Source organism: Poeciliopsis prolifica, unplaced genomic scaffold, assembly GCF_027474105.1.
Source record: "Poeciliopsis prolifica strain line A6 unplaced genomic scaffold, Auburn_PproV2 SCAFFOLD075, whole genome shotgun sequence".
Classification (NCBI taxonomy): domain Eukaryota; kingdom Metazoa; phylum Chordata; class Actinopteri; order Cyprinodontiformes; family Poeciliidae; genus Poeciliopsis; species Poeciliopsis prolifica.
Genome location: NW_026562450.1, coordinates 985,560 through 999,281, shown reverse-complemented (window position 1 = coordinate 999,281; position 13,722 = coordinate 985,560). Strand labels below are relative to the sequence as shown.

The 13,722-nt window shown below is 42.5% G+C and overlaps 1 protein-coding gene and 2 non-coding genes across 3 annotated transcripts; all 3 read left to right on the top strand.

Annotated features, from left to right (window-relative positions):
- Positions 1 to 1,757: 1,757 nt before the first annotated feature.
- Positions 1,758 to 6,799, top strand: rps4x (ribosomal protein S4 X-linked). Its single transcript, XM_055021326.1, has 7 exons — positions 1,758 to 1,861; positions 2,415 to 2,492; positions 2,722 to 2,902; positions 4,483 to 4,580; positions 5,212 to 5,383; positions 5,474 to 5,631; positions 6,637 to 6,799. The coding sequence occupies exons 1-7, from the start codon at positions 1,859 to 1,861 to the stop codon at positions 6,736 to 6,738; spliced, it is 792 nt and encodes a 263-aa protein (XP_054877301.1). The 5' UTR covers positions 1,758 to 1,858; the 3' UTR covers positions 6,739 to 6,799.
- LOC129352419 (small nucleolar RNA SNORD61) lies at positions 2,998 to 3,075 on the top strand. Its single transcript, XR_008604879.1, has one exon. It is a non-coding gene; the product is annotated as a small nucleolar RNA SNORD61 (small nucleolar RNA).
- LOC129352417 (small nucleolar RNA SNORD61) lies at positions 5,922 to 5,995 on the top strand. Its single transcript, XR_008604878.1, has one exon. It is a non-coding gene; the product is annotated as a small nucleolar RNA SNORD61 (small nucleolar RNA).
- Positions 6,800 to 13,722: the final 6,923 nt, after the last annotated feature.

Here is a 13,722-nt window from a genome sequence, read left to right as displayed (position 1 = left end):
ATCTATCTATCTATCTATCTATCTATCTATCTATCTATCTATCTATCGCTCATGGTTCACATCACCACACTGCCATCTGGTGGATTGAGTTGGGAAGTGCACAGGCTTTGTAAGAGCCTGTGCACTTATAAGAAGTTGCATGTTAAAAATGCAACTTCAACACTGTCTTAAGGAAAATACTGCTGTTATCCATTTTATTTAGCTTTCTTTTATCATTTTCTTACCACTGAAAGAAATAAAACATTTGTACTTTCCATTAGGCTTCAATTACAATTTCCTCTTTCAGAAGATGGCTGTATGTGGTGGGAGAAATTAAACATTAGGATCCAGTCAGAATAACTTCACTCTTCGCTAATTTACTACGTTGTTCTGTTCAAGTCTTTTCTGGACCCAGTTCCTTATTGAAAACAGTCTTTATGCCAGGTCTCCCTCGGCGGGTATTTGTCGTGTTGGTAAGTTTCAATAAAACTGTCGTGTTGACTTTTGGATCTTGGTTGTTCTCCGACAAACACAAGATGCGAAGATTCTTGGTTCAGAAATGATTCCCTGGTCTAGAGGAAATTTGCCTTGAAATAAACATAAAAATGAAACCACAAGACCAGGTCCAGATTAGTCTGCACGTTTTCTCTTTGAGTGCGGAACGACACACTGTCCTCCAGTGGATAGTTAAAAAAAGAAATAAAATAATCTCATCGTTTAAGTTTAAAACGTAAAATAATCAGATTCCTAGGTCCATTTTTGGATACTTCCAAACGTAAATACCTTAGTTCAATGTGAACCCACTATCAAGGAGAAAGTTCAAAGGTGAAACCTGCAAAGACAGGGAGGAAGGAGGAAAATGGGAAGAGGAAGGTAGGACGACATGAGAGTATGTATTTCATCCAATGCATTCTCACTGATAAAAAGAAACAGAAACACTTAGTGACAATGTAGTAATGCATTCTCGCTGACTAGATCTCCCAGAATGTGCACGAAACCTGCAACGTTTGCTACGTTTTATACCCTTTGACATTTCTCAGGAACACATTTCTCCACTCTGTGGTCCTTTTCCCTATCTGACATTTTAATATATGTATATATTTAGAAAAAAAAACATGTGTTTGCGTTTCCAAAACAATGAAACTTTGATCAAAAAGTAGGTCACTGGATATAGACGTACAATCATCCTCAGGAGAGAGGATTTGATTCAGACGTGAATCCAGAGCAGATTCATTCAGAGCCTCTTTGGGAGCAGAGGTGCGTTCAGGGGAGGGGTTGGCATGCGTTCATTAGCTGGAGTCATTTGGCAGAGGCCAGAGCAGTCCCAGCAGGGGTTTTATAAATGTAAACAGGACTCAAATGAGTCACAAACATTTCCTGTATCTCATGATGACCAAGAGCTGCTGTCAAACACAGCCACGTCTCTGCATGCAAATCAATAGCTTATGCAATCACGCAGATTTAATCAGAACAGAACATTTCTAACAACAAAACGCCCAAACAAATGCACAAAAAACATTCGCTCTCACTAGAAATGACTAAATGAAATGAGCCTTGCATCTAACAGATAATAAAAAACAACATCTGGCCACGCAATCACAAAGTATTTAAGCCTGATGCAGAATTTCTTTTACAAAATTGATTTATTAATGTCATATTTAACAATTATCTGCTAACATGCTCCAAAATTAATGCTTTAATGGCACATTTAGGTAGCCGTTTTATTAATTATGTACTTTTTTAGGTAGAAAGTGACTTACCAAGCTGAAATGGATTTTGGCTTTCGACTTTCGAGATTAGTGTCCCTCCCAGTCTGCTGTCGGCGGTGATATCATTCACTAGCGGAAGTGAGGCGGTCCTTTTCCCCGCAGACTCCAACATGGTGAGCTGTCTTTCTTCGTAATTCTGCTGTGTGATAATCTCTAAACATCCCCTTCTTTGTTCGCATTATTAAACCAGTACATGTTCTGGGGTAAAATTACACGTATTAACTAACGGCAGATTTGTAAATTATGAGGCAGCGGCGGGATTTTTAGTCCTAAATGGTGGTTTGAAAAGCCACTCGCAACCCGCTACGTTTTAGCTTAGCTTAACGGAGGAAAAGGGTATGCTGCTGATATCTACAAGAGTTCCCCCCCACAAATGACGCCTTCTATTAAAATATACATGTTAAAATTCAACACTTCATATGTGTGGGGTATCCTTAAAAATGATTTAATGTATATATTAGCATAGTTAGGCCGCTTTTAGCTGTACCAGCCCGCATTCATTTCAGCGGCACGGCTAGCCGGCAAGCTAACGCGGCCGGGCTAATGTAGTCTCCGTTAGCGTGCTGTCAACGTGTTCGTGCACATTGAGAATTAATATGCCAATATAAACGTGTTCAGATGGGTGAATTCCCAGCCTCTTGACCGACTCTGTCGTCTGTCCTCCAGGCAAGAGGACCGAAGAAGCACCTGAAGCGCGTCGCAGCGCCGAAGCATTGGATGCTGGACAAGCTCACCGGAGTCTTTGTAAGTAAACTTTACTGTTATTTCTTATTAAAATTGCGGCTAAATGACATATTATCTACTCAACTGAATAAAACTAATCGGATGTGTGTGTTTGACATCTAAATTTATTGCTCAGTTGCTGTGGAAGCGTTGAAAATAGACAGATCTCTTTGACAAGCTGAAGTGCTTTGTCTATATCGTTTGAAAGTAACACATCTAGTCATCTGAACGTCTCTCTTTCTCCTTCCAGGCTCCTCGTCCCTCCACCGGTCCCCACAAGCTGAGGGAGTGCCTGCCTCTCATCATCTTCCTGAGGAACCGCCTGAAGTATGCGCTGACGGGCGACGAAGTGAAGAAGATCTGCATGCAGAGGTTCATCAAGATCGACGGCAAAGTCCGCACTGATATCACCTACCCTGCTGGCTTCATGGGTGAGCCTAGAGAGACTTTTTTCCCCCCCCCTCCTGCCCGTTGTGGTCAGGTTCGGGCGTTAAACTGTCGGGCCGGGGATGTCGGTATTTCTGGAGCGGTGATGAATATGTGGTTTTGATCAGCAGTGAGCTGAAAACTCCACAACCCGAATCCTCTAAGAAGTTCTGAGCTCCGATTGAAATGTTTGGTTTTCAAATATATTTTAGATGCAAGCTGGTCAGTCAGCTTGATGTGTAATTATTGCGGCGTTAATATTGTTGCTCTGTTTATGCCAGCTTCTTTTTAACTGGTGACTTTAATTACCTTAGAACTGAGTGTTGATGTCGTAGATGTTGACATGTCCTGTAAAAGTCCACTTAGGTTTTGACAAATGTCATCAATATGAGAATTATCTGTTTGTTTTTTTTTCTTTAAAGAACTCTCTTTTTATTGCTACTAGATTTTTAAGTAAGATGAATTAAAACTGGTGCAAAAAGAAATGGATACATTTTCTTCTGTGGAAAGTTATTTGTGGAAAATACACTAGAAAGTGTCCAGAAATAAATTTTAAAAATGACGTTATTGGATCCGAGTTAATAGCGTCATGGATGGTCTAAAGAGCCGCTTGTGGAAGTGATTTAGCAAATATTTTTAAATTGAAGTGTTTTTTGTTTTTTCTTAATTAGTAATACACCAATCAGTCGGTGTTAAATATCAGACTTTTTGTTTTTCACTGAATACAGCTGTGAACTTAAAATACTCCCTGTTTCTCAGCATGTCAATGAGGATTTATCCCTTAAAGAAAATAAGCATTAAACCCATGTAGCAGGCCAGACTTGGAAGACATCAGTACTGATTTTAGTTTCCAGTAAAAATGTGATCAGTCAGTTTGTCTTGGATGCAGAGTGAATTGAATGCTTTGTGTTTTGACGTCCAGATTAAAGTAGATCTGATTATTGACACCCAAAGCTGTCTTTGTTGTTAGACGTTTGAGCGATGAGTCTTTGCTTTATGGTGTCTTGATTTATTATATTAAATCTCAACACTTTCTCATCTATAATATACCAAAGTTATAAATTCACAGATTTTGTGGTCTCTTAAAAAAAACTTAAAGGTGCACCAATGTCTTTAAAGCAAGTTTCTTTAAGATTTATATAAGGTGATGGCCATTTTTAGAAGCTATTTGGGATAATCTTTTATTTTAAAATATACATCTGATGCTGATCATTTAGTTGGTCTTACTTGCTGAGCTCCAGTAGAACATAATTGGGTTTTTTTTGCTAAAAGTGGGCCTGGCAGCAGGGAATAGCTTGATAAAATCATCTCCACACACACACACCCGCTCTTTAACACGGTGGCTAGTTTCAGATTTAATTGAACAAAGTTGTCCATGCACATTTTGAGTGAAGGTTCCTGAGGTTGTCTGTCAGCTGTGGACAAAATAAAAACATCTCTTCTCTCTTCACTGCATATCTGCGTTATGTTGAGGCAGCAGTGTGCACTGGGTCACTCTGTAGTAGGTGGTTGCTTATGACTTCTAGTTAGCTGATCGACGGAGTCATGTGAAATTCAACAATGTTTTCCAATTCCTTTCCTTCAGACGTTATCAGCATCGAGAAGACTGGTGAGCACTTCCGTCTGATCTACGATGTGAAGGGACGCTTCACCGTCCACCGCATCACCGCCGAGGAGGCCAAGGTGAGAGCCGAGCCTCCAAAATCAGAATATGAATTAATTTTTTTCACCAATGCACTCCTTGAGTTTCCACGGTTTATAGTGATGTCTATAAATTCGGGTTAAATCTACGGTGAAATAAAAGGGTCAGGCAAAGATTTTCTTTTTTTATTTTGAGGAGGATAAACTCATATCACAAGAATACACTCGTAGTAATATGACAGTAAAGTCAAAATAATAGAAAAATAGTCATATCACCAGATTGAAGGGAATATTAGGAGAATTATGGAGACGTCCAATATAATAACACAAGTTTTGTTTTTTCTAATTAAAGCAATTTTTTTCTTAAATGTGAGACTATATCCTGGTAAAATTCTGTCTATTCTGTTATTATGGCTGTAAATGTCCTGGTACACATGTACAATAATACGCCATTGTTCAACTCATTAAAAAAAATGTCTTTCAGAAAAGAAAGCAGAGAAGAAGGAAAAACTATTTTCTTTCGAAGTTATATTTCCCGGCACTAGGCATGACAAGTATTGACTAGTTTGTTATAAAATTCCTGAAACTCATAATGTTTCTAGTTTTCAATTATTTAAAAGCAGCAGAAATGCCTGTGCTTAACTCTGCTGTGGATCGTCTCTTCCCTCTGCAGTACAAGCTGTGCAAGGTGAAGAAAATCCTCATCGGCACCAAAGGAATCCCCCACCTGGTGACCCACGACGCCCGCACCATCCGCTACCCTGACCCCCTCATTAAGGTCAACGACACAGTCCGCATCGACCTGGAAACCGGCAAGATCACAGATTTCATCAAGTTTGACACTGGTAGGTGTGACTCTTTACTCCAACTCCGCTGTTCTCTCTCCAGCCTCGTTTTATGAACTGACCCGGTTCCTTCTGCTCTTCCGTCTCCAGGTAACCTGTGCATGGTGACCGGTGGCGCTAACTTGGGGCGTATTGGTGTCATCACCAACAGGGAGCGCCACCCCGGCTCCTTCGACGTGGTGCACGTCAAGGACACCACAGGCAACAGCTTTGCTACCAGGCTCTCCAATATCTTTGTCATTGGCAAGGTGAGCAAATGCAGACTTGGACCGTCATCATCACTGTCCGTGTTTTTGTGCTGGGATGTAATATCTTTTCTCTCTGTCATGACATGGTGACGGTTTTCGAAAATATTTGTACATATTTTTCAAAACGTTGCGTATAATTTTTAAGCACTGGCTCGTCCTTGTCTAATTTTTCCGTACAAGCTGCTGTCACCTGAAAGCATCCAGCTTTCTCGTGTCTTTGACTTTCAAATTGGGTTAAACGACTTTCCGGATTCTTGTTCAGGTGACTTTCTGAGACGTGTCGTTTTGGAGCAGTGATGATCATTAGTGGTTTTGATCAGCAGTGAAAAAAATCTTACCAACTCCTCTAAGAAGTTCTGAGCTCCATAACCCACATGTTTGATGTACACTTTACATCAAACGGTGTCAGCGCATCCTTAAAAATTTCAATTACCTAAAATAATGGTAGTGAAAAGTGACAGTCGATAGATAACATGTAAGTTGGCCTTACACACACGAATCACAGGTCTTAAAGTTTGTCGTGAAAAGACAATTTAATCTCATATCTTCTATGTCGTTTATTTTCCTTCAGTTGCACATACACATCTTCATTATGTTCTGATACAGCTACCGCTAGTAAACTCTTGCTAGCTAGCTAGCTTTTTTATGTCTGCCACTAAAGTGTAAAACATTTCCACTTTGCTGGATGATCATCTTTGCTTCTGTTTCCAACCCATGTGGTCCATTGTGTGAAAAGCTTGCCACTGCAATATAAAATATGCTCTTTTGTACATAATACTGTGATGCAAGTCTGACATTTTATTCATGGTGGTCTTAAGAAGCCTTACATTTGAGTTTATGAAACTTGTAGAATCTCTTTATCAAATATATTGCTAATATTTGCATACTGTAAATCTATGAACACCAATTAAGTTGGTATGTTTGATGCGTTTTCTTTTCATTATTATTATTCTGAGTCCATTTGACCAATCTAAATTGTTGTGACGTGACCTGTTGTGGTTCCAGGGCAACAAGGCCTGGGTGTCTGTGCCCAGAGGAAAGGGAATCCGCCTGACCATCGCCGAGGAGAGAGACAAGAGGCTGGCCGCCAAACAAGGCAGCAGCTAAACTGGCCCCGAAACAGACAGCCTGACCCTGGTTTTCAAATAAAATCTTATTTACAAAAGAATTATTGTTTTTGTGGTACTTCACATACGGTGAATACAGTGTACATAGTATTCTTCACTACTTGATGTCTCAAATATCAAACATGGCAAAGTATGAGTGATTAGGCCTGAAATATTTCACTCAATGAATCTTTGTGCCCTTCACTTTCTAAAATGACAAAATGCTACGTTAGTGGAAATCTTTTCTCTCTGTCGTGACATGGTGACGGTTTTCGAAAATATTTGTACATATTTTTCAAAACGTTGCGTATAATTTTTAAGCACTGGCGCGTCCTTGTCTAATTTTTCCGTACAAGCTGCTGATCAAATGTACCTAATCGTGTCCAGCTAGTGTTAATTACACGACCAAACGATGTTATTTTACTCTCCTCGCATTTCCTCAGCTCACCAGATCACATCCTGAATTTATCTTAGTGGAGCACAGAAGGATTGGCTTGAACGTTTGGCACATGCAGACAGCTGATGGCGGTGTAGATAATTTCCCCTGTAGATTCTAAACACCCACGTCCGATTATGCTATGTGGAGATCTTAATATTGTCTTCCAAACACTGAGGAACCTTGTGGCATCTGTGCCCGACTTCAGGACACCGGTACTAACGCACCAGCTTGTGTTGGTTGTCTCTGGTTACTTGTGAGATAACCTGACCACTACCAAACTCCAGGGCTTGTTATCATCCACAAAGTGGTTCTGTCCATTGTTGGCATTATTTAACTCCCATCCTTTATCATCCCTCTATCATTAGTAATCCTCTGCTTTCCTGTGAATCAGAGCTGGATGTGGCCTGTTTCCAGTTAAGCACATCGCCCACCAGCCACCGCAGCAAACGCTCATGCTCGCTCACTGGCGCTTTGCGCATTTAACACAACTTGTATTACTGGCCCTGGAATAGATATGTGAAATTGACTGTGGACAGAATGCATGATTGGTCATCTCGGATTCCTTTGTAAATTAATAGCCCTAAAGCGAAAGTGCTTATCGCTTTCATTAGAATCTCCTGCTGTTCTTCCTTCAGCTGAAAATTTTATTTGACTTAATTTGGAGTAAGGGATCCACGCTTCCTCAGTCTTGAATTCATGCATCTAAAATTAAGCCCTTAAATCTTAAAGGTCTTCAATGTGTCAAGACTTTAATCTTTAATGTTTTTTTTTGTCACAGGACTTTTCTATCAGGCAAACGTTTGAGTTGCTTGGAGACGAATTCATTGTGTTCTGTGAATTGAGACGGACGAGGCAACAGCTGACCAGCTGCTAATGCAGCCTTGCTAGTTGGCTAGCCAGCTTTTTTTTGTGTGTAGTTGGGGAAAGTGTAACTTTATCCACAATGTTGGTCTTTGACACTGGCTCATTCTTTGCCAACCCATGCAATGCTACATTCATTTTGTGAAAAAAAAAACCTATTACTATGATTTTCTTTAGTCCATTTCTGTCATAACACAGGTATTACATTTCATTCACAATTGTCTTAAAAAGCCTTGAATTTGAGTTGGTTAAAACTGCAGAAACAAAGCCGATGACATGGTCACTGCAACGCTTGGACATTTTCAGCTCTATCAAACGTTTCCCAGTTTGACATTAAGCTGAGTAGTTTAAATTCCTCGTTAAATTATTACTAGTATATAATTATTTTTTTAAAAGGCTGTATTGACACCGATGGCTTTTATTCATTGGTAGCTGGACAGGAAGAAGTAAATGGCCGGGGAATTGAAATGGGGACAACTGTTGGTGGCACCCTACGTCTTGTTGCCATTTTCTTTGAGCGTCTGATAGGGACGGAGATATTCACAAAGTCAAAAGGCCAGAGAAGTATAAGTATAATATGGGTAAAAATTGGTTATTGGCCGAAGCAGCAATATTGACGTTGAATGTGAACGTCAGAGCAGGTTTTCAAATGTAGTTTTTTCACCTTGTCCACTCAGTCTTAAGTACTGGTATAGTCTGCTCATGCTTTGGGGTTGATCTGCTTCCATCTCCAAAAAAGAACCACATTCTTTCACCTTCTATGCTTCCTGCCTCATTCCTGTCCAGCCTCTCCCCCGCATATTTTACTTTATCCCTACATCTCACGCTCCGATTCCCTTTCCCATCCCTCACTGTCTCTGCGTCCTGACTTTAGTACCCGTCCATATGGTGACCGCGGGGTTGCAGCATGCTCAAGCACTCCGGAAACCTGGCTTGGCAACCACCACCGCCGTGTGTGTGTGTGTGTGGTGCTTACACATTCACTTGCCAGGGTGTGTATTAGTGCAGTCCAAAGAGCTTGAGACGAACATGACACGTCTAACGCTGTGACTTTCATTTGCTGCCCTGCCTCTCCAACCTGACAACAATCACAGCAGGGGCCTGCGACTGTTCTGAAAGCTCAGTCTCTCCACACCGTCTGCTTTCAGACAGCTCGAGCAGTTCAGTCATCCATCTTTGCGGACAAAACGTAATTTGCAGTCCGGATATGCTGATTCAAATAAAATGCAAATCGTATCTTCATGCTGGAGTTTGTGCTGAAGCACATAGCTGACAGGACTGCTGCGCTTCTACGAACTTAACCACGACTAAACAAAGCATCCGAGCAACTGGGTTGGAAATACCCAAAACTGAAACGAACCCCAAAAAATTGGAGCACTTTCAGGGGTCGGTATTCCGTAGCCAATCAAAAGCGACGGCTTTGCCGCTACACAGCAGCCGTCGTAAACAGATGATGTCAGTCAGGCAACACATGCGCAGAGGCTCCCTCTTTGAAGAGGTGAAACACGAAGCTGACCAGACGCACGCTTTGCTCTCCTCTGGTTCTGTCTGGTCTGCCCTTGTGAGCATGGCAACAATCACATTTGATTCACATGGAGGCTTTGAAGTGCTTCTGGCTGAATGCGAAAAAAGGCGACAGGACCAGGAGCGGCGGAGGAAATGCACAGGAGCAACATCCAGTTAGAGAATTGGGAGCAGTTGCGTTGAAATAAGATTGCACACAGTTCTTGTGGTCAGAATTCTTGTGGTGAAGAAGACTTCGCCGTAAGTCTTCCTGTGGCGGAGACTTTGTAGCATCGCCACAAGAATTCTGACAGAGAAATGCTTCCAGGCAGGTGTTTAAACCAAACGTATAAGCCAGTACATTAGACTTGTTCAAGATCAGGTCACGACCTCGAGGGTGATCCGAAGCTCCTTAACCTCAGCTGCACTGGACAAGAGGAGCTATATAGTTCCTCCAGTTCTCTGCAACTTTTAGATGCATTTCAGCAACAACACACCTAAATCCCATCATTAAGTCAATAGCAGGGCTCTGTAGAAATTGAGTGCATGGAAAGGCGATTCAGTCCATTGATTTGCTTTCATTGGACATGAGACACAGCCAGATGTTGCAGGACAATGATCCTCAAAGACTGGACTCTTGACACCTCTGCTTGAATGAACTTCGGGACCTGGGATGTTCCGAAAAGCCCCCAAAGGGAGACCTATTTTTGCCAAATCACCTCCACCAAGGCCTTTCAGTCCTAAACCCAGCCAGCCTACACAGGACACTAATTTCAACCTTCAGTGTTTGGGTTGGTGTTCTTTTGATCTTGATTCCTCTTTTTATTATAGGTGAACTAGTAGATTGAGGTCTTGCTTTTTTTCCCTGTCTCAGTCTTTTTGTCTTTCCCACACCAAAGGAGCGCCTACATTACAGACGGGGTCTCCGTTTGTCGGCACCTTTCCTGCTCCATCCTCTACTCGCATGGAAGACATAAAAGAGTCTTGAAGTCCGCACTTAAAGCTGAGACTGAGTCTTGACTTGGGGGAAGACACCTGACTTCGATGGACCTACAGAAGGCGACTCAGAAACTCGTTAAAGGCCTTGGCAAACCTTTGAGTCCTTGAAGACTTGGCGCTTGGACCTTGGCACAGACATTCCTACCAACTAATCTTAATCTATGAAATATTTATCATGTTGGGAAATATGTTGCAGGAACTGAATAGCGACATGGTGGTGCGGTTTGAAATCCGTCTTGCTGCAACTTCATCAAAGCTGATTTATTCTTTACCAACATTTTCACACGCACAAAAACACATCTTTCATGTGAAGTCTTTCTCCATGTCGGAGATGTGAGGGGCAAGACTGCAGCCTCATTTAGAAGGCTGTGTGATGTTTGAGGTCAAGCCGGCTGGGAGAAACAAGTTAAAATAGGAACTTTTCGCATCAGTTAAACTGTGTCTGAAATGATTTTTCACACTTTTAGCAAGTTGAAAAAGTTTATTCTCACTTACTGGTTCCAGTCTGTTCATGTAACTGGGAAAATGCCTTGGGTAACAGATGGTAACAGACAGTATACACCGCCGCCTGCCAAGTAGTTTCTGAACGTTCTTTGCTGCTTCTGTGCGATACACCGCCTGACAAGTTGGAAGTGTTTATTTTTGCAAACTGGTTCCATGCTGGTTCTGCCTTCTATTCAAGCGCAGGGGGTTGTCGTGTCGACACCCGCGTAAACAATCTGACATTCGCTATCCAAACCGAAGGGAACTCCTCTCGACCGCCAGAGCTAATTCCAGAGCAGCACCGGCTCCTTGTGGTCACAATCAGGAGCTTCTTAACATTTATTGGCCCGCGTTGCGTTCATCACGACCCAAGAGGCCATTTTAACTGGGTGGAGGATGGCTGGACGTTTAAATAGCAGATCTTCAGGTGTTGAATAATCTCTGGTCTGCTAGTCGTGCCTGTTTTGAGCGTGACGGAACCACAAGACGCTAACATACACACTGCACTACTCATGTTGCAACCACAAACCTCAACGTGTTTTATTGGGATTTTGTGGGACAGGCCAAACACTAAGTAGTGCATAATTGAAAAGTGGAAGGGAAAAAGATACATGACGCGTAGAATCGCCTTATACCGCACTTCCAGCTGCAGATCTTTTGCGCTAAGTCAACTTTGGACACTGAGACACATTTGTGGCCATTCTCCTTTTTCAAACAGCTCAAGCTCAGCCAGACTGAACTTGACTGTCAAGTCTTGCCAGAGAGATTTAGGTCAAGACTGGATAATTTCATCTAAACCATTGCGCTGTAGCTCTGGATGTGTGTTTAGGGTCGTCGTCGTCCTGTAAGACGAACCTCCACCCCAGTCTCAAGTCTTTTGAAGTTTCCCTCAGGGACTGTCCTGAAATTAGCTTCATCCATCTTCCGATGAAGTCTGACCAGTTCCCCAATGACCAATTACTGCTGGAAATAGGTAACAGACGCTTGTGACCCTGGAAGGGCAAATGGATGAATGCTTTTAAAGCTTATAGTTGTCCTCATCTATTGTCAGTTTGGTCTTTTTTTTGGCCATAATTGGGTGTGACGCTTGAGCTGAAAATACTTATTGAACTGATATATCTCTCCATATTTAAACAAGTTGCCATCATTGGCGACATTCACTCAGTGATTTATGACCCGCGTGTGCAGAGAAAGAATGCCACCGTCACACCGCAGCGCATTGTTTCCCGAAGTAATAATGGACGGAGGCATTTATGGAACGATTTTAACGCTTATTTAGCAATGGGAGCCGACAGTATTGTCACAAAATCACAAGAGGAAGGAAGCTAATGAGAAGAAAGAACAACTTGACTGCGAAGTCTGTTTGGATATTTAATCAGAGGTAAGAGTTGGGGGACTGCGATGTGCCTCAGTGACACAGACTTCTTTTCTAAGTTCATAATTACAATGTTCAGCCATTGTTTATGTCCTGATTTACTGTATCTGGTATTTTCTGGTATAGAATTATGACGCATGTCTCACATTGTTCACATAAAAGCCATATAAAAAGCAACACGACCACTCGGACTGCTGACGCTTTGAAAACTATTGGATATCTGAACTAGTTGCACTTTGTGGAAGTGGCACAGACTAAATTTTTTGGGGGGGCTGAAAGGATCAGAATTGGGCTGTTGGAGACTGCGCAAAAAAGAAAAAAAAAAAGACAAACAAAAGTGGATTTAGATGTAGCCGCAGTAATCAGAAGGAGTTAATCTTTCCAAAGATGTCATGAAAACCTGAAGAGACGCCGCCGCCTTTGAATGAGTGTCTGCTGGAATAACAAACGGTTTGAAGCAAGAGCCCAGTGACTCTTTAAGTGACTCCTGCTAAAAGGATACCGGCATCAAAGTCCGGCAGAGGAAGAAAAAACAAAAGTCAGAGGAGAATAGGAGCACAGTAGTAGAAGTAAGTTTGTGCTACGGCTGAACGTGGGCTGGACTCCTGAAACAATGAAGTCAGTCATCAGGGGAGCCGGTGGAGGTGAAGGGCGGAGGAAAGGGGGGTCTGGGTTAAGGACAGCTGTTTCTAATCAGTTGCTTCCATGTGATTGACGGTCTGCCTGACTGTTGGCTGATTGGGACAATTGTCAGTAAAAGTGTACGATTAAAAGCAGACTTCTGCTTTCATTTTCGTCGCTTAACCACCGACTGGTTCACAGATTGACTTAGTGGCACGGCAGCAAGCCAGCATAGTAACTGACGGAGTGTTCGGCGGTGCAGCCGTCGTGCTCAAACGATGGTCCGAGGACCGAGATGTTTGGATGATGTAACCCGGCCACTCCCTTCTGCTGCTCCACGCTTCCTCCGATCCTTAAGAGCTCTCGCTGTTGCAAAAGCTCACTCATGACCCCTCGCCCTCCCCCCGCCGTCTCCCAGAAGTTTCTCGTGTTGACGTTCTCTCTGCTGCGTCAATAATAAAGCCAGCTTATGTTAAAATTCCTCCACGTTCCGCTGCCACCCCGCCCCTCCACATGACAGAGTCAGACTAGCACGAACAAAAACATTAAGGTAGGCCAAGTTCATGTCTGGGAGGGATCGCTAACGGGGGTCCCGCGGGGAGTTGCTCCGAGGACCAGATGTGCTTTTAGCCGGGGGAGAAAGGAGCAGTCCTTCGGATGGAGGATTGTTGTTTTGTGTGTGTGTGTGTGTGTGTGTGGGGGGG